This window comes from Mytilus galloprovincialis, chromosome 2, assembly GCF_965363235.1.
Source record: "Mytilus galloprovincialis chromosome 2, xbMytGall1.hap1.1, whole genome shotgun sequence".
NCBI lineage: Eukaryota > Metazoa > Mollusca > Bivalvia > Mytilida > Mytilidae > Mytilus > Mytilus galloprovincialis.
In genome coordinates, this window is record NC_134839.1 from 52,380,565 (window position 1) to 52,402,266 (window position 21,702).

General features: G+C 33.0%; 1 protein-coding gene across 1 annotated transcript; it reads right to left on the reverse strand.

Annotated features, from left to right (window-relative positions):
• Positions 1-377: 377 nt before the first annotated feature.
• LOC143063818 (peroxiredoxin-6-like) lies at positions 378-16,583 on the reverse strand. The gene is made up of 6 exons (XM_076236202.1): positions 16,424-16,583; positions 14,268-14,424; positions 4,278-4,418; positions 2,581-2,654; positions 2,002-2,074; positions 378-980 (listed from the first exon to the last, which is right to left on the reverse strand). The coding sequence occupies exons 1-6, from the start codon at positions 16,510-16,512 to the stop codon at positions 855-857; spliced, it is 660 nt and encodes a 219-aa protein (XP_076092317.1). The 5' UTR covers positions 16,513-16,583; the 3' UTR covers positions 378-854.
• Between the last annotated feature and the right edge of the window lie 5,119 nt (positions 16,584-21,702).

Genomic DNA, 21,702 nt, shown 5'->3' on the forward strand with positions numbered 1-21,702 from the left:
ATAGGGACAGTCCTTTTGCCTTTCAACATTTGTCAAAAAGTTGATACAAAGCTTTTTTCAATGGAAAAGAATAGCACTTTCTCTCGACAAGGCATCAGATTTCACATGCCCATTCTTACCAGACATAACTGGAAATTTATACACGATTCTGAACTGTTGAATGGATGCCCCATTGTATGCAGATAATTACTGGCCATCAGAATAAGACTCAGGTGATCATATTTTTATATAACAAAGTCCCCCTTCATTAACAAAGTTTATCCGCTTCAACAGTAGTTGGTTTAAAAATAATGACTGCTTTTATCAACTGCATTTTCCTGACATGTTGCACGACAGACAGATGAATAAACTGGCATCAGAATAGAGAAACACATATATAATTTATTACTTTTTATTAATAAAGATGATTGTTATTATAAACATAATTTAGAATGGCACCATTATAGCACTAATAGTAATGTTTAAAAAAATAAATATAAAAAAAATTCAATTGCTTATCAACAATAACAATTAACGTTCAACACACTTATTTTACTGCTGCCAATATAAAAAAAAAAATCCTAGGCTGACAAAAAACTTATGTAATCAAACACATAAACATAAAAATTATAAATATTTCCCAAATTTGAAACAAAATTTAAAGTATTTTACTTAAACATATTGAAGAAGAAAATCTCAAATAGAAAAAAGTTTTCTTTACTTTTATTCAAAAACAAAAAATACAACCCTCACAAAACTAGTAGGCTATTTTAGTAACCACATTGAAGATCCTCTAGTAATTAAATAAAATAAACAATAAATTTGACATAAAAAATTGTCATTTGCATGTCATATGTGATTTTTATACACACTCATTACGGCTGAGGTGTGAATCTAAGGTAACTTTTCCCAGAGGGCACATCCTGAACTCTGTGTTTTGGAAAAAGTTTGGCTGCCTCTTCTGGTGTAACACTTGGGACAACCATGCATTCTCCTCCTTGCTGCAAAAGATAAAAAAGGAAATTTAATAAAAAAAATATCTTTGTTTTTTTTTATAAAATGATAAAACTCTGGTTAAGTAAACATTGGTAAATGCAGTGAATATTAACTGAATAGCTCTGGTCAAGTATACATCTAATCTTTATTGATACTAATAAGTTCTGACTTGTGCCACAACTGTGGTGTACCTGACCAATGACAAACACAGTTTCACAAATTTCATTAAGAGACTAGCGAGTCATCATTTTTGTCTATGAAGATCTACAGATCTGACAAAATCAATAGCAACAAAACTAAAGCATTATAACTCATCATTAAAGTATGAGGGATCCTATTTGATTTTCATACAATAAAGACATAATCTTTCAATCAGTTTAATTGAGGTCTGAAGCTGGCATGTCAGTAACTGCTAGTAGTCGGTTGTTCATTCATGTATCATTGTCATTTTGATGAGTTTCTTTTGCTACCTTTTCTGACATCAGACTTGATCTGATTTTTACTGCTCATATTTATATGTGTTTTTTTCATTCTGCATTGGCTAAAAGTATGGGGGGGGGGGGTGGTTGAGATCTCATGAAACATGTTTAATCCCACCACATTTATGCGCCTTTCCCAAGTCAGGAGCCTCTGGCCTTTGTTAGTCTTGTTTGTTTTTTAATTTTAGTTCATTTATATGTTTTGGAGTTAAGTGTGACGTCAATTTTCACTGAACTAGTACACAATTTTATTTAGGGGCCAGAAGAGGACCACCTCCAGATGCGGGATTTTCTCACTGCATTAAAGACCGATTGGTGGTCTTCAGCTGTTATCTGCTCTTTGGATGGGTTGTTGTTTCTTTGAAATATTCCTCTTTTCAATTTTTAATTCTATTAATTATATTAAGAAACTAATTTCAGTCTTTTTGGTAATGCAAATATACAATGAGGATTTTTACAATTTGTTCATTTGTTGGAAAACTCAGGTGTGGGATAAGCCAGAATACACTGTACAAGGAAACAATATAGTATATATAGCACACCATACCTTCCAATTAGCTGGGGTTGCCACTTTTTTAGTAGCTGTTAACTGTAGGGAATCGATAACTCTCAGGATCTCACTGTGGAATACAAAGTTTAACACATCGTAAATAATAATTACAATATTTACTATTTCCATGACTTTGAATATAATTTATTGAAATAAAAAAAGAACAGTTTAAATTAATGAAAATTTGTTATTCCAACATGTCCAAAACATGCAAAATGATACAGCACACTTTTAAATCACTCAATAATAAACATATTTACACTTTTGGTATTTAGCTGAATTTTGCCTCCAAATAATCTTAAGATTTACTCCGAATAACCTTCTGACGTCATGCAACAATCACTTTTTAATAGTGACATCAAATGTTTTGAATTGTGATGTTAAAATTTATGGGAACTGTGTGATTTAACGTAATGGCAGACACATTTGCATACAAAAGTATATACATCTATTAAAACAAGATTTAAAAGTGAATTGATTGACGGAGTGTTGGTTGCTTAATGTCCAGTGGCAAATATTAGTTTATTTTATGCATGTTCAGTAAGATTATATATAAACAGTTGATTGTTAGCTTACTCAAAGTTACGACCAGTAGTAGCTGGGTACAGAGCAGACAGCTTCAATTTCTTGTCAGGTCCAATGATGAAATACTGAAATCAAAAAATGAATGACAAATTACATATCAAGGGTTTAAACAAAGGCAGTAACTCATGAAAGTTAAAAAAAATCAAATAGTGAAAAAGTACCCTCTGCATACTACATATATCATGTACATGTAATATGGCAGGATCATGAATGAAAAGTGAAGAGGTACCAACACTGACATATTCAATCATGCAAACCAATTATTATACGAGGTCTTGATCTTTGTTTCATAACTTAGTAGTAAACAAAACCCTTATCCATTCGTTTAATGTTAAATTGGCTGGTTATATGCTTAGCCTTGCAAGTGGCCTTCTGTTAATTGCATAGAAAATAAAATTTGTATTCCAAAACAGTTTCATAAGGAAAACATTAAGTTAATAATATATCAACATGTTAAAAAACTTTACCTCTGAAAATCATACTTATAATATACCATGATATACACATGGCTTACATCATGTACGTATATAAACACAATTTCAGAACAAAAGAGAAAAGTGACTCTACTCTACAATTAAATTATATCCTATAAAATGGTCAGACTTATCCCCCCTGTTTGTTTTACACAGTTTTGTTTATTAAGACTCCATTATGTAACATTGTTTGCTTGTCTAATGAAGTAACACATAGAATGAAATTCAAAACAGTGTGGCTGTGGCCATTGATTGACACATTAAATTCATCCATTGACTGGGACAATTTACGTGAACGTTTGTATGTAACGACCATTGCTCACTGTGTACTTTTTAAAGACACTTAAACTATGGGGTCACCTAAGGTCCTCAACACCTTAATAAAGTAATTCGAAAAATTAATCAGGAATAACACTATGTTTTGATTTATATCAATTGTATAAATCAAAACATAAAGGTTATTCCTGATTAATTTTTCGAACTATTTTATAATTAAAGGCGTTAAGAAACCTTTGGTGACCCCACAGTTTAAATGTCTATCGTAGGTACGTCGTGAACAGTGGTCGTTACAGACACAGGTTCACCTAAATTGTCCCAGTTAATGGATGAATTTAATGTGTCAATCAATGGCCACAGCCACACTGTTTTGAATTTCATTCTAATTATATGTATTACTTTATAACTTTTTTTTTGTCATTCGTCAGTAAAATATACATGTATAACACATGTATGATAATAAGTAGTAATTTGTTGTGATTTCAGGAATGCAGGAAAGGCCGTTTAAGGGTGCAAACAAATAGTAAATGCTATAAACAGGATAAATATTTTAATTAATAGTTTTCAATTTTAAACATTTTTACCTACCTCATCATTAAATTTATGAATTTACAGTTTTAAAAATAAATACGATTTTTTTTATGCCTAACAACCAGTGATGAATTTTGCTGTTCAAATAGTTTTACACTAGTAATTTTCAGGGCCTTTTATAACTTGCTTGCTGTTTGGTGTGAGCCAAGTCTCTGTATTAAAGGCCATACTTTGACCTATAATTGTTTAGTTTTACAAATTGTCACTTGGATGGAGAGTTGTCTCATTGGCACTCATACCACATCTTATATCTAAATATTACAGCTTAAAAATGACAAGGTATAGCAGTTTGGTGTGAGGACAATACTGGCCCCTTTTAGGCCAACACTAGCTGGACTAACAACTTACAGCTCTACATGTGAGTGGTAATCCAGTCTTGTCTTTTTCTACTGGATCTAACATACCAAGTTGTACTGCTAACTTTCTCTCCTTGTCAGCAATGATCGGATAGGGAAAGTCTCCACCACACTTCTGGTAGCTCTGGATATCCTGTACAAATAAAAAAACACCAAACAGTGAAAAATAAGTAACATTCAAAACAGGATATTGATAGCCAACCTGGACTTAGATATACTTTTACCATATAAACAAAAATCAACACCAATGCTGTTTATTTATAAATTTAAAAGTAATAAGGCATGTTTAATAAATTGGTTAAACTAGGTTTCCTTATAATGATTGTTTTTATATTGTAATATTTGCACCCTAGGACAAAATTCCCTCTGTTCAATTTCAACAACATGAACAATTATGATTTTAAGAGGGGGCAATAGGGGGTCTGTTAACATGTTAAAAATACCTCGATTTTGGCAAAAACAGTTAACAACAAATGCAACCAGATGCTCCGCAGGGCGCAGCTTTATACGACTGCAGAGGTTGAACCCTGAACGGTTGGGGCAAGTATGGACACAACTTTCAAGCTGGATTCAGCTCTAAATTTGGACTGTGATTAAATAGTTGACACAGCATAGGTTTCTGACACAGAATGAATGTGGTCTAATGAACTTAAAATGTTTGTTTTGCCTTTGAGCAATTCACTATGCTGTTGAATATTAATCCTCTCAAAAAAATTGAAGAAATAGCAATAACTACTCATTTAAATACATCATAAAATATTAAAATGCAAAACTAGAGGCTCTAAAGAGCCTGGTCGCTCACCTTGGTCTATGTGACTATTAAACAAAGGAAGCAGATGGATTCATGACAAAATTGTATTTTGGTGATGGTGATGTGTTTGTACATCTTACTTTACTGAACATCCTTGCTGCTTACAATTATCTCTATCTATAATGAACTAGGCCCAGTAGTTTCGTGGAAAATGTTAGTAAATATTTACAAATTTTATAAAAATTGTTGAAAATTGACTATAAAGGACAATAACTCCTTAGGGGGTCAATTGACCATTTCGGTCATGTTGACTTATTTGTAAATCTTACTTTGCTGAACATTATTGCTGTTTACAGTTTATCTCTATCTAAAATAATATTCAAGACAATAACCAAAAACAGCAAAATTTCCTTAAAATTACCAATTCAGGGGCAGCAACCCAACAACGGGTTGTCTGATTCATCTGAAAATTTCGGGGCAGATAGATCTTGACCTGATAAACAATTTAATCCCCATGTCAGATTTGCTCTAAACGCTTTGGTTTTTGAGTTATAAGCCAAAAACTGCATTTTACCCCTATGTTCTATTTTTAGCCATGGCGGCCATCTTGGTTGGATGGCCGGGTCATCGGACATATTTTTTAAACTAGATACCCCAAAGATGATTGTGGATAAGTTTGGATTAATTTGGCCCAGTAGTTTCAGAGGAGAAGATTTTTGTAAAAGATTACTAAGATTTACGAAAAATGGTTAAAAATTGACTATAAAGGGCAATAACTCCTAAAGGGGTCAACTGACCATTTCGGTCATGTTGACTTATTTGTAAATCTTACTTTGCTGAACATAATGGCTGTTTACAGTTTATCTCTATCTATAATAATATACAAGATAATAACCAAAAACAGCAAAATTTCCTTAAAATTACCAATTTAGGGGCAGCAACCCAACAACAGGTTGTCAGATTCATCTGAAAATTTCAGGGTAGATAGATCTTGACCTGATAAACAATATTACCAATGTCAGATTTGCTCTAAATGCTTTGGTTTTTAAGTTATAAGCCAAAAACTGCATTTTACCCCTATGTTCTATTTTTAGCCATGGCGGCCATCTTGGTTGGTTGGGCGGGTCACCGGACACATTTTTAAACTAGATACCCCAAAGATGATTGTGGCCAAGTTTGGATAAATTTGGCCCAGTAGTTTCAGATGAGAAGATTTTTGTAAAAGATTACTAAGATTTACGAAAAAATGGTTAAAAATTGACTATAAAGGGCAATAACTCCTAAAGTGGTCAACTGACCATTTTGGTCATGTTGACTTATTTGTAGATCTTACTTTGCTGAACATTATTGCTGTAAACAGTTTATCTCTATCTATAATAATATTCAAGATAATAACCAAAAACAGCAAAATTTCCTTAAAATTACCATTTCAGGGGCAGCAACCCAACAACAAAATGTCCGATTCATCTGAAAATTTCAATGCAGATAGATCTTGACCTGATCAACAATTTTACACCTGTCAGATTTGCTCTAAATGCTTTGGTTTTTGAGTTATAAGCCAAAAACTGCATTTTACCCCTATGTTCTATTTTTAGCCTTGGCGGCCATCTTGGTTGGTTGGCCGGGTCACGCCACACATTTTTTAAACTAGATACCCCAATGATGATTGTGGCCAAGTTTGGTTTAATTTGGCCCAGTAGTTTCAGAGGAGAAGATTTTTGTAAAAGTTAACGACGACGGACGACGACGCCGGACGACGCCGGACGCCAAGTGATGAGAAAAGCTCACTTGGCCCTTCGGGCCAGGTGAGCTAAAAAGTGCTTGTTATCACTGAATGGTAAAGATTGTTTTAATCTATCAGTTGGTAGTAAAAGTGAATATACATTGTATATTGTATAAAACAATGATTTAAGTTGATTCAACTACTATTCTGGACAAAGAAAGATAACTCCAATCAATTGAAAATTTTTTGCTATTGCACAATATTGTGCAATTAGATATTTCTTGCTATTGCGCAATACTGTGCAATTGAAAATATTTGCTATTGCACAGTACTGTGCAATTGAAGATTTCTTGCTATTGCTCAATACTGTGTAATTGAAAATTTCTTGCTATTGCACAATACCGTGCAATTTCAGATTTCTTGCTATTGCTGAATACTCTGCAATTGAAAATTTCTTGCTATTGCACAATACTTAATATAACTAGAGGCTCTAAAGAGCCTGTGTCGCTCACCTTGGTCTATGTGAATATTAAACAATGGACACAGATGGATTCATGACAAAATTGTGTTTTGGTGATGGTGATGTGTTTGTAGATCTTACTTTACTAAACATTCTTGCTGCTTACAATTATCTCTATCTATAACAGTACTTTCTGTGGAAAATGTTATTGAAAATTTTCAAATTTTAAGAAAATTGTTAAAAATTGACTATGAAGGGCAATAACTCCTTAGGGGGTCAATTGACTATTTTGGTCATACTGACTTATTTTTAGTTCTTACTATGCTGTACATTTTTGCTGTTTACAGTTTATCTCTATCTATAATAATATTCAAGATAATAGCAAAAAAACAGCAAAATTTCCTCAAAATTACCAATTGAGGGGCAGCAACCTAACAACCGATTATCCGATTCATTTGAAAATTCCAGGGCAGATAGATCTTGACCTGATCAACAATTTTACTTCCTGTCAGATTTGCTCTTAATGCTTTGGTTTTTGAGTTATAAGCCAAAAACTGCATTTTACCCCCATGTTCTATTTTTAGCCATGGCGGCCATCTGGGTTTGTTGGCCGAGTTACCGGACACATTTTTTTAACAAGATACCCCAATGATGATTATGGCTAAGTTTGGTTAAATTTGGCCCAGTAGTTTCAGAGGAGAAGATTTTTCTAAAAGATTACTAAGATTTACATAAAATGGTTAAAAATTGACTATAAAGGGCAATAACTCCTAAAGTGGCCAACTGACCATTTTGGTCATGTTGACTTATTTGTAGATCTTACTTTGCTGAACATTATTGCTTTTTACAGTTTATCTCTATCTATAATAATATTCAAGATAATAACCAAAAACAGCAAAATTTCCTTAAAATTACCATTTCAGGGGCAGCAACCCAACAACCGATTATCCGATTCATCTGAAAATTCCAAGGCAAATAGATCGTGACCTGATCAACAATTTTATTTCCAGTCAGATTTGCTCTAAATGCTTTGGTTTTTGAGTTATAAGCCAAAAACTGCATTTTACCCCTATGTTTTATTTTTAGCCATGGCGGCCATCTTGGTTGGTTGGCCGGGTCACCGGACACATTTTTAAACTAAATACCCCAAAGATAATTGTGGCCAAGTTTGGATAAATTTGGCCCAGTAGTTTCAGATGAGAAGATTTTTGTAAAAGATTACTAAGATTTACGAAAAAATGGTTAAAAATTGACTATAAAGGGCAATAACTCCTAAAGTGGTCAACTGACCATTTTGGTCATGTTGACTTATTTGTAGATCTTACTTTGCTGAACATTATTGCTGTAAACAGTTTATCTCTATCTATAATAATATTCAAGATAATAACCAAAAACAGCAAAATTTCCTTAAAATTACCATTTCAGGGGCAGCAACCCAACAACAAAATGTCCGATTCATCTGAAAATTTCAATGCAGATAGATCTTGACCTGATCAACAATTTTACACCTGTCAGATTTGCTCTAAATGCTTTGGTTTTTGAGTTATAAGCCAAAAACTGCATTTTACCCCTATGTTCTATTTTTAGCCTTGGCGGCCATCTTGGTTGGTTGGCCGGGTCACGCCACACATTTTTTAAACTAGATACCCCAATGATGATTGTGGCCAAGTTTGGTTTAATTTGGCCCAGTAGTTTCAGGAGAAGATTTTTGTAAAAGTTAACGACGACGGACGAAGACGCCGGACGACGCCGGACGCCAAGTGATGAGAAAAGCTCACTTGGCCCTTCGGGCCAGGTGAGCTAAAAAGTGCTTGTTATCACTGAATGGTAAAGATTGTTTTAATCTATCAGTTGGTAGTAAAAGTGAATATACATTGTATATTGTATAAAACAATGATTTAAGTTGATTCAACTACTATTCTGGACAAAGAAAGATAACTCCAATCAATTGAAAATTTTTTGCTATTGCACAATATTGTGCAATTAGATATTTCTTGCTATTGCACAATATTGTGCAATTAGATATTTCTTGCTATTGCGCAATACTGTGCAATTGAAAATATTTGCTATTGCACAGTACTGTGCAATTGAAGATTTCTTGCTATTGCTCAATACTGTGTAATTGAAAATTTCTTGCTATTGCACAATACCGTGCAATTTCAGATTTCTTGCTATTGCTGAATACTCTGCAATTGAAAATTTCTTGCTATTGCACAATACTTAATATAACTAGAGGCTCTAAAGAGCCTGTGTCGCTCACCTTGGTCTATGTGAATATTAAACAATGGACACAGATGGATTCATGACAAAATTGTGTTTTGGTGATGGTGATGTGTTTGTAGATCTTACTTTACTAAACATTCTTGCTGCTTACAATTATCTCTATCTATAACAGTACTTTCTGTGGAAAATGTTATTGAAAATTTTCAAATTTTAAGAAAATTGTTAAAAATTGACTATGAAGGGCAATAACTCCTTAGGGGGTCAATTGACTATTTTGGTCATACTGACTTATTTTTAGTTCTTACTATGCTGTACATTTTTGCTTTTTACAGTTTATCTCTATCTATAATAATATTCAAGATAATAGCAAAAAAACAGCAAAATTTCCTCAAAATTACCAATTGAGGGGCAGCAACCTAACAACCGATTATCCGATTCATCTGAAAATTCCAGGGCAGATAGATCGTGACCTGATCAACAATTTTACTTCCTGTCAGATTTGCTCTTAATGCTTTGGTTTTTGAGTTATAAGCCAAAAACTGCATTTTACCCCCATGTTCTATTTTTAGCCATGGCGGCCATCTGGGTTTGTTGGCCGAGTTACCGGACACATTTTTTTAACAAGATACCCCAATGATGATTATGGCTAAGTTTGGTTAAATTTGGCCCAGTAGTTTCAGAGGAGAAGATTTTTCTAAAAGATTACTAAGATTTACATAAAATGGTTAAAAATTGACTATAAAGGGCAATAACTCCTAAAGTGGCCAACTGACCATTTTGGTCATGTTGACTTATTTGTAGATCTTACTTTGCTGAACATTATTGCTGTTTACAGTTTATCTCTATCTATAATAATATTCAAGATAATAACCAAAAACAGCAAAATTTCCTTAAAATTACCATTTCAGGGGCAGCAACCCAACAACCGATTATCCGATTCATCTGAAAATTCCAGGGCAAATAGATCGTGACCTGATCAACAATTTTATTTCCAGTCAGATTTGCTCTAAATGCTTTGGTTTTTGAGTTATAAGCCAAAAACTGCATTTTACCCCTATGTTTTATTTTTAGCCATGGTGGCCATCTTGGTTGGTTGGCCGGGTCACCGGACACATTTTTTAAACTAGATACCCCAATGATGATTATGGCCAAGTTTGGTTAAATTTGGCCCAGCAGTTTCAGAGGAGAAGATTTTTCTAAAAGATTACTAAGATTTACGAAAAATGGTTAAAAATTGACTATAAAGGGCAATAACTCCTAAAGTGGTCAACTGACCATTTTGGTCATGTTGACTTATTTGTAGATCTTACTTTGCTGAACATTATTGCTGTTTACAGTATATCTCTATCTATAATAATATTCAAGATAATAACCAAAAACAGCAAAATTTCCTTAAAATTACCATTTCAGGGGCAGCAACCCAACAACGAAATGTCCGATTCATCTGAAAATTTCAGGGCAGATAGATCTTGACCTGATTAACAATATTACCCCCATGTCAGATTTGCTCTAAATGCTTTGGTTTTTGAGTTATAAGCCAAAAACTGCATTTTACCGCTATGTTCTATTTTTAGCCATGGCGGCCATCTTGGTTGGTTGGGCGGGGCACCGGACACATTTTTTAAACTAGATACCCCATTGATGATTGTGGCCAAGTTTGGTTAAATTTGGCCCAGTAGTCAGGCCTCTACATTAACATTTTTTCTAACTTGTCCCTTCGGACAAGTGGCAAGAAAATCAGCTTGTCCGAACTCTTAACTCACTTGTCCGAATTCATAATTGAAAATCTAACATATTGATGATTTATGCAATAATAACACTTGGGCTTTGATTGTACCCAATAAAAGGAGCATTTTGTAATGTTATATGAATACCGCATCAAAGTACATTTCATTATTTCAGAATGAAAGTTTTTTTGCAAGACTGTGTTCTCTGACTCAATGTCACTATCATTTGTCAATCATTAAATCATCATTTCTTCCCAAACCACTACATTCCCTTATGGACCTATTCATTCTTTAGTAGTGGTATTGGTTAAACCAAGGACGTAAATACACCTGGCCACCTTGAACATGTATATGAGTAAACCTTTTTAATTTATTGATGATGTCAAAACAAGCTTTTACAATTTATTTTGATTTGTATATACATTGATATATATGATCATGAAGTACATACACATTTTACAAAAAAATCTGCCTTTTTAGATTTTTTTTTTTTTTTTCATCTTAAATTTTTATATCATAGATCTTATCAAATAAAACCTTTTTTAATGTATTGTTATGCATAAAAGCAAAATCAAATGAAACATACTTTAATTTAATATCTTAAAGTTTAGGTAAAACTCCATATGGAGGTGCTCCTAATTCAAGGAAGCTTATACTAAGAAGATACATTAACATTGGTTTCTTTCCCCTTACTTATATCCCCCTGGTCAATGGCTGCCAGCATGTTCAAAACTCCAAATCAGAGACATATTATACACGTTTTATATGTCTCTGGTTCAATCAATGAATAATTATTTCATTAAGTATGATCAATAAAACAATCATTCATATTTTTGGGAATGTATAAGTCTTGAATTTGATCTATTTTTATCTGACCTTGATTTTTCACTTGTCCCGTCGGACAAGTAGTATGGTGAATCTACTTGCCCGACACCTGTGTCCACTTGTCCCGGACAATCGGACAAGCGTTAATGTCGAGCCCTGGTAGTTTCAGAGGAGAAGATTTTTGTAAAAGTTAACGCAGGACGACGACGGACGCCGGACGCCAAGTGATGAGAAAAGCTCACTTGGCCTTTCGGCCAGGTGAGCTAATAATTTTGGATCCTGATTTGGACCAACTTGAAAACTGGGCCCATAATCAAAAATCTAAGTACATGTTTAGATTCAGCATATCAAAGAAGCCCAAGAATTCAATTTTTGTTAAAATCAAGCTAAGTTTAATTTTGGACCCTTTGGACCTTTATGTTGACCAATTTGAAAAAGAGACCAAAAATTAAGAATATACATATACAGTTAAAATAGGCATATCAAAGAACCCCAATTATTCAATTTTTGATGAAATCAAACAAAGTTTAATTTTGGACCCCGATTTGGACCAACTTGAAAACTGGGCCAATAATCAAAAATCCAAGTACATTTTTAGATTCAGCATATCAAAGAACCCCAAGGATTCAATTTTTGTCAAAATCAAACAAAGTTTAATTTTGGACCCTTTGGACCTTAATGTAGACCAATTTGAAAACGGGACCAAAAATTAAGAATCTACATACACAGTTAGATTCGGCATATCAATGAACCCCAATTATTCAATTTTTGATGAAATCAAACAAAGTTTAATTTTGGACCCTTTGGGTCCCTTATTCCTAAACTGTTTGGACCAAAACTCCCAAAATCAATCCCAACCTTCCTTTTATGGTCATAAACCTTGTGTTTAAATTTCATAGATTTCTATTGACTTATACTAAAGTTATGGTGCAAAAACCAAGAAAAATGCTTATTTGGGCCCCTTTTTGGCCCCTAATTCCTAAACTGTTCGGACCCAAAACTCCCAAAGTCAATCCCAACCTTCCTTTTGTGGTCATAAACCTTGTGTTTAAATTTCATTGATTTCTATTTACTTATACTAAAGTTATTGTGCGAAAACCAAGATTAATGCTTATTTGGGCCCTTTTTTGGCCCCTAATTCCTAAACTGTTGGAACTAAAACTCCCAAAATTAATCCCAACCTTCCTTTTGTGGTCATAAACCTTGTGTCAAAATTTCATAAATTTCTATTTACTTAAACTAAAGTTATAGTGCGAAAACCAAGAAAATGCTTATTTGGGCCCTTTTTGGCCCCTAATTCCTAAAATGTTGGGATCAAAACTCCCAAAACCAATCCCAACCTTCCTTTTGTGGTCATAAACCTTGTGTTAAAATTTCATAGATTTCTATTCACTTTTACTAAAGTTAGAGTGCGAAAACTAAAAGTATTCGGACGACGCAGGACGAAGACGCAGGACGACGGACGCGACGACGCCAACGTGATAGCAATATACGACGAAAAATTAAAATTTTTGCGGTCGTATAAAAATGCTGATAACAGTTAACACAGTGGGTCGAAAACAGTTAACCGTTTAAATTTATCTTAGATTTATAACAGTTAAAAACACCTTGAAAAAGGCCAAAACAGGTTAACAGTTAACATAAAAAGGTATCTTCCCCCCTTTTAATATTTACAGTCATAAAAATGTATAATTTTCCATAGGCAGTTCTGGTAATTAACAATCAAAATTTCATAATACATATTGAATACAACATTTTTTTACAATGCTTGAGTTCATCTTAGGATTGCCCTCCTCCTGTTTAAAGGTGACATATCTATTATGTTTATATACATGTACACCATAAACAACATGAACAATAAAACATAATACATTTTTCTCATATTACATGTCTCGTCATGAATGATTTCATCTGGGAATTTAACCATTTAAAATGTTTAAATTGTCATTCAATGAACAACAAATATTATAAATGTTTGAGTTTTTTTTTTATATTTATAGTTCAGTTGAACATAAATTTAAATCTTATTAATAATATGACATTAAATCTTTAAAAAAAAGAAGAGAAAAAGTAAAAGGGGTCATGTATATCTCTATAAATGTGTTATATATATGATGATCTATCTGGCTGTGTTAATTTTACAGCATTTTAAATGAGTTTCTGCCCTACTTATTTCACTATTTCATAATATCACTCAAATAAATCATTAAAACATAATTTATCTGTACATTTAATTCACAATGCAATAAAAAGTATATAATACATTGTAATACCTTGGACCATCCAAGATGATCTTCCACCGAGTCACATGATAGAGCTATAAGTTTGACATTTCTTTTTTGAAACTCAGGGACAAGTTTTATCACTGCTCCAAGTTCAGTTGTACAAACAGGGGTATAATCTGCAGGATGGGAAAACAGAATTGTCCAACTGAAACAAAAGACACAAAAAAAGTTAAAAAAAACCATCTAACTAGAAGTATCAAGTTCTAATGACTTGAGAAAAAAAAAAATAATTACAACATGTACAATGTATGAGTATATGACCTTTCAATACCAGGTAGTTTAAAAGATAATAGAATTATAGCAAGATTAGAGACAGTATTGAGACCATTTTAATATAGTTACATTGCATGTATGTTTCATTATGATACTTGTTTTGATTGGCTAACAGCAATCTCGCCTCCACCTGAAATTGACATTTATTACACAATAATTACATTAGATGTATGTTTCACTATAATACGTTATTCTGATTGGCTAACTGCACAGCACGTGTTATTCCTGAAGCAATTGCATTACTCAATAAAACTTTTCATTCATGATAACACGAGGTCCCACAATAAAGTGCACAGGTGAATTAAATCAAAAATTGATAAAATTCGTGTTTTCATGATCCTAGCTGAAAAATGTAATTATAAGTATTGAATGCTTCATTTTGTAACTTCATAGGGTTGTAAAAGCATTGACGGTGCGCACATTTTTAGAATGAACTTCGGTCAACGCTTTTACACCCCAATGAAGTTACAAAAAGAAGCATTCAATTCTTAAATGAAATTTAACAATTATGATGACACAAGGTCCCGCTATAAAGTGCATAGGTAAATAAAGGAAAAACTTGATATAAATCATATTTTCATGATCCTAGCTAAAAAAAAATGTAAAATTTATCTAAGTATTGAATGCTTCTTTTTGTTATATCATAGGGTTGTAGAAGCGTTGACTGTGCGCACATTTTTAGAATGAACTGCTTCCGTGCTTCATTCAAAATGTATTTTGGTCAATGCTTTTACACCCCAATGAATTTACAAAAAGAAGCATTCAATTCTCAAATAAATCTTGAACGCTTTCTGATATACATACTATATGAACAATCATCAACAGCAATTGCAGATACAGAAATTTTCATACCTCAGGGCCAACTGACTCCTTAAGAGGAGGCCTGCTCCAGTCATGCTTCAGTGATTCTCAATATAATCTACCCTTTTTTAAATTTTTTCCCCCAAAAAAGGATGTGGGGGAAATACAGGACCCTCACTAAATTCACCTGTGCACAGAGACCACATACGTTCATACTTTAATAGGTATCATGTCAGTAAGGGGGTCTCATTGGGGGGTTCCGATCCCGGATCCCGCTTACTGTTTTGTCAGATTCCCGTATCTCGCTTACACTATGTATGTAAGCAATTCTTATTTTTTTGTCATTTCCCGGGTCCCGCTAAACCTCATTTCCTGTTTTCACGACACAATAATTTGATTTTCACGTGTCACGCTTACAAAAAATCGGCAATCCCGCATCACGCTTAGACCCCAATGAGATCCACCAATTAGACAGCTCCCCAATCATGAATGACAAAAACCAAGAATGAAAGTTCAACACAAGTTGTCAACAAATGACATGATAGACATTCATAGATACAATTATTTCTAGTTCTGGTTCACCCCCAAACAACTGTGGAAAGGGTTCATAAACATTTAAAGTAATTGCATTCATATCCTATATTTTGACCTTTGGAAAAGAAGTATCTGCATTGGAATTTTTCATTCAACTCAAGCAAACAAGTTCTCATAATACTATAATAGAAGGAGCAAAGTGTGCACATAATAATGCATGTAAATAAATAAAGTATGTTGCAAAAGTGCATCATCCATCCTGATAAAGGTATGGAACCCCTCCCCTTTTTGTGTCTTATGTGTATTAATCAAATCAATCATTTTTTAAATTCCTATATTTAACTTGCACTTGTTCGTATACACAAAAAAATAATGCGTCTTATGTTTGACAAAATTCAGTGGTACGCCTCTTCTATAAATTTCTTTCACACGAAGCATTTTCGGTCAATGGGCGTACCATTTTATGTAACGTGTACCGGTCAACATTTTCTGTATGTTTATTTAAATAAGAAAACAATGTTAGCTTAAGTTCTCACCTATCGCCAATCCAGTCGTGAAATTGAATATCACCTTGACTTGTCTCAGCCTTAAAATTTGGAAATTCGTCTCCCAAGTTGATGCCCATGCTTGCTTTTCTAGATTTGCCAAAATACCGGAAGTAGCGTCGTACCTACCCGTGGCCACGGACCAATAAACAAAGGTGTTTTCAGTTTAAAGGTAAAAGTTCAATATATAATTTGCAACAATTGAGAATTAGTGAAACAAAGGAGCAATGTTGACCAATGACATAACTGCTGCTTGGGGTAGGAGATGTAAAAAAAAGAGTTATAGATAAAAAAAAAAAAAAAAAAAAAAAACACACAAAAAAACAGTTTTAAACTTAATTAAATTGCCTTATCAAAATGTTAATTCAGAATCTGATCTGAATTAGGGGACGACCATGATATTCAGGGGGGGGGGGGGGGGAGGGGTTTTGAAAATAAATAACTCAGTCTAGATAATCACAAAAATAAATGGTTTGTTCTGTGGTAGTTTGAAAATAAATTACCTGACTTGCAATGTATTGAAAATAAATGACTCAGCAGGTCTAATCGTAAGTATGAGATGTAAAATATATATAAACCAACTACTAAACCTTCTTGAAGATTCTAACCTTGGCGGAAAAATTGGGTCTATATCATGCTGTGCCCCCACCTGTGCCGACGATATAGCCTTAGTAAGCGATAATCCGTATATACAACCTACAAGCCATGGTCAATATCCCATCAGATTACAGCAAGCGTGAAGGGTACCATTTACAACCAACAAAGAGTGTCATCCTCCCTGTTAAAACATCAAACAGATTATTTGACGATATGGAACTCGATTTGAATGGTGAGCTGATGCCAGTAGTTGACAAAACCCCACATATTGGCATTCAGAGAGCTTTTAAAGATTTTGCATCTGCCACAATTGAAGAAAATCTTAAAAAAGCAAGGAGATCTCTATATAGCTTGATGGCATCTGGCCTACATGGCGAAAATGGATTAAATCAGTTTAGTTAAAACATATATCATTCCAGTTATGCTATACGGATTGGAGACATTACTTCCTAATGGGAAAAATCTGGATCTAATCAATAAGCAATACAAAAAGATGCTGAAGCAAATACTATCTTTGAATACAAATGTAGCAGATCCTGCTGTATATATTATATCAGGTCAACTACCAGCAGAGGCTGAAATTCATAAAAGAGCATTCACTTTGTTTGGCAATATATGTAGATCAGGGAATACATCAATGGAATGGAGAATTGCAGAGAGACAGCTCAGTATTAAAAATATGAATAGTAATAGTTGGTTCATTGAGATAAAAAAGCTTTGCCTGAAATATGACATTGATGATCCTTACAGTTTTATTATTACTCCATTATCCAAATTTCTGTGGAAAAAATTCATATCAACAAAGGTTAATAGCTATTGGGAAAAACGCATTTTAACGATGAATCTAAGTTATATCCAACACTATCATATCTGGAAATGAGTTATAAGATAGGACAATGTCATCCTATAGCAAGAACTGTAGATGCAAACATCAGAGATATTGCAAAGATACCAGTTCGATTAAAAATTGCAACTGGCACATACATTCTCCAAACAAATAGAGCCGCTTTTAATCAAAACAAAATAGATGTTGTCTGTATGCTATGCAAATGTAGTGAAGAGACACTTGCTCATTTTCTGCTAGGCTGTACCCGGCTTGAATATGTACGTAAAGATATTCTTGAAAAGATCACCAACACTTGTAGCTTGCTATTTGCTAAATATAATCTGGCTGTAGAAGTAGATCTTCTCACTGTCGTAGTGAATCCTTATGCCTACTGTATCACCTCGGCACATTTAGAGCTTACTAATGACATTAACATTCATTTAGAACCGCTGTGCAGACATCTTATATACAGACTGAACCATAAGCGATATGAATTATTGAACATTATGCCTAAGAAGAAGAATAGAAAATGCGGCATTAAATATAAGACATTTCAATAGTGCTGTCAGATCACCTCAGTCTATGCAATTTATAAATATCTAAAATTAAATTTTACAATATAAATTTTAGATTTTAAATCATACACAAGTATTTTATGTGTGGATAAAGAACTTTTATCAGTGTAAATAATTTTTACGGATCTACTGTAAATATTGGTGGAGGATATTCAGTGTAACATTTCTTATATACCGTACTCCGGGTTCCAGGAGGTGTGCCTTAATTGGCAGAATATATATACAGATAGAGATGGCACCAGATTCTTCATAAATTCATCTTTTTTCCCGAAAAAAATCGGGAAACACCTCCCAATTTTTTTAATAATTAAAAAATTCAAATTCACATATTTATTCCCATGTAAACTTTAAACATTAAGTTTGTGACATACAAAATAATAAACAATATAACTATATTTCACACAAATATATATATATATATATATATATATATATATATTATAAAAGTCTATAAAAAAGACCAACCAGCAAATTTACTATGTACCGGATCGTCTAAAATAGGCGATACTATGCAGATAAGGAAAAAATTATATCAGTCTAAAGATTTGCACGATTTAATAACAACATTTTCGTATTATAACATCTTATATCAGTACCGTTGTGCAAATCTTTAGACTGATATATATATATATATATATATATAAGTACGTCTGAGTCAGTGACAACTCTACAACAGATGTATCCATCGGATCGCCATCAATGCCCAGGTGGTCGTGTGGTCTAGCGGGACGGCTGCAGTGCAGGCGATTTGGTGTCATGATATCACAGTAGCATGGGTTCGAATCCCGGCGAGGGAAGAACCAAAAATTTGCGAAAGCAAATTTACAGATCTAACATTGTTGGGTTGATGTTTAGACGAGTTGTATATATATATATATATACACACAATCATTCATTTACAGTAAATATTCCAGTGTCCTCAGTTCTATGACCTTTTGATGTAGGACCCCAATTTATTTACTTGTGATGGTGTTAATTTGATGGATTGAGTATAAAAATCAACTTTTCTTCATCAGATAAATCTTTAACAGAAAAATTTAAATCCAAATTGTTAAAAAAGTTATTTCTTAGTTCCATATTTAATTTACAATCTAATATAAAATGTTTTTCGTTTTCTAATGTTTTACATTTAAGGCATATATTAAATCTCTGCTCTCTAGGAGTATTAGTATGTCTGCCTTTTTCTATATTTAAATTATGGTCACTAATTCTTAGTTTTGTTATTAATTTTCTATAAGTAAAGTTTGGTGTTCTTAAATAGTCTTCAAACATGTCAAAACATAAATTTTGTTTAAGATTCCTATATAAATAAAGTTTACTTTTTTCATCAATGTTTGCATCTTATCATGTATCAAATTTTCAAAGTAGTTTTTAGAGCTTGTTTTTATATAAACTTTAAATGATTTATTTATTTTTTTGTCTGAACTAGTATTTTGTTGAATTTGTGCTATATCTAAATTAAGTTCACTTAAAATATTTTTTACATAGGTAAACCAGGAGTATACTCCTTCTGAGTCTAAGTTTTTACTAAGCGTGTAAGCTTCTTTCAAAAGAGGATTTAACTTACAGCATTCAAATCTCTTTAAATATAATAAAGTTTGTGTTTTAATATTAAATTCTATAGGAAGTCTCCCCAATTCAGCTCTAGTTGCAAGATTAGATGCATTCTTTCTAGTTCCTATATAGTAAAAATTTACAGAATTGCAAGTGTAATTTTTCAATTGGACTTTTTTCTGCAAAACTTAAAATTATCTACTACTTTTCCAAAATTTAAAGCTCTATTTTTTGCTCTAAAAAGAGATATATATGTGTCTAAATATGTAACTTCAGAGTTGTATATCATTTTTGGTTTTATGAGGGAATCAAAGAGGTGGCATGCAACTTTGACTGGTATATTATTCAAAGACTTTGTGTAAGCTTTCAACCCAAATAACGCTTTTTGGGCTTTTTTGACAAGTTCTTTAGTACTATGAGACATGTTGCCATTGCATTTAATTAATAAGCCTAAAAATGAGTATTCTGATACATTATCAATGTTACTGTTTATAAAATTTAAAAATGTTTTTTCTAGTTTAGAGCATGTCCTATTAAATATCATAGATTTCGTCTTTTTAATATTCAATTTTATCTGCCATTTATCACAGTATAAAGCTAAATTATTGAGACTATTCTGTAGCCCTGTTTTAGTTTCTGAAAAAATTAACAAGTCATCTGCAAAAAGCAGGCAACTTAGTTTTGAGTCTATAATTTTTAGAGGATAACACAAGTCATTTTCAGAGACCTCTGTGATGTCATTAATGAATATAGAAGAAGAAGAAGAAGAAGAAGAAGAAGAAGAAGAAGAAGAAGAAGAAGAAGAAGAAGAAAAGAAGAAGAAGAAGAAGAAGAAGAAGAAGAAGAAGAAGAAGAAGAAGAAGAAGAAGAAGAAGAAGAAAAGAAGAAGAAGAAGAAGAAGAAGAAGAAGAAGAAGAAGAAGAAGAAGAAGAAGAAGAAGAAGAAGAAGCTTTATTTCCATAAAATGGGCTCACAAGGAGCATGATATAATATCATTACAATATTATTATTTTACAAATATGATAACCCTTACTGAAAAAATCAGCCTCCTGCAAACATTTGCTGCAAGTCTGCTGCGAACTTGCTGCAGACTTGCAGCGAACATAGAGTTCGTGTTTGCGGCGTGTTTGCTGCAAATACGCTGCAGGTCTGCTGCAAACAATTTACCATGCAAATGAGTGTTTGCCGCAGACCTGCTGCAAACATTTATATGCAAATGAGTGTTTGCTGCTTACCTGCTGCAAACATTAATTTATGCAAATTAATATTTCTCCTGCCTGTTTGCTGCAGACTTGCTGCAGACTTGCTGCAAACATTTATATGCAAATGAGTGTTTGCCGCAGACCTGCTGCAAACATATTCATGCAAATTAATCTTTCTCCTGCGTGTTTGCTGCAGACCTGCTGCAAACATTTTTATGCAGTCAAATCAATCTGTTATACAATTAACCAATGTCATGTTGTGTACACATCATTTTATCTATATTACATGATTACACAGCAAATTCTTAAAAAGTTATGTTACATCCATCCATTCATAAAATAATTCAATTACTTTCTCATTTGAAAAATTTTCATAGCATGAGTTTATACCCTTTAACATGTTTAATAAGTTAAATTAATTCCAAGTACGTTCTCAAATGAATTACATGCATGAATCTAAAGTTAAAAAGATGTATTTGAAAATTTCTTTGCGCATGTATATGATTATATACAGCT

Excerpts from the sequence above, each read along its gene's own strand:
- LOC143063818 (XM_076236202.1), bottom strand. The coding sequence starts at position 16,512 with ATGGGCATCAACTTGGGAGACGAATTTCCAAATTTTAAGGCTGAGACA. Across the intron at positions 2,655-4,277 it reads TACCACTCACATGTAGAGCT|TATTTCATCATTGGACCTGA; the intron begins GTAAGTTGTTAG and ends TTTTGATTTCAG. Across the intron at positions 981-2,001 it reads CAACCCCAGCTAATTGGAAG|CAAGGAGGAGAATGCATGGT; the intron begins GTATGGTGTGCT and ends TATCTTTTGCAG.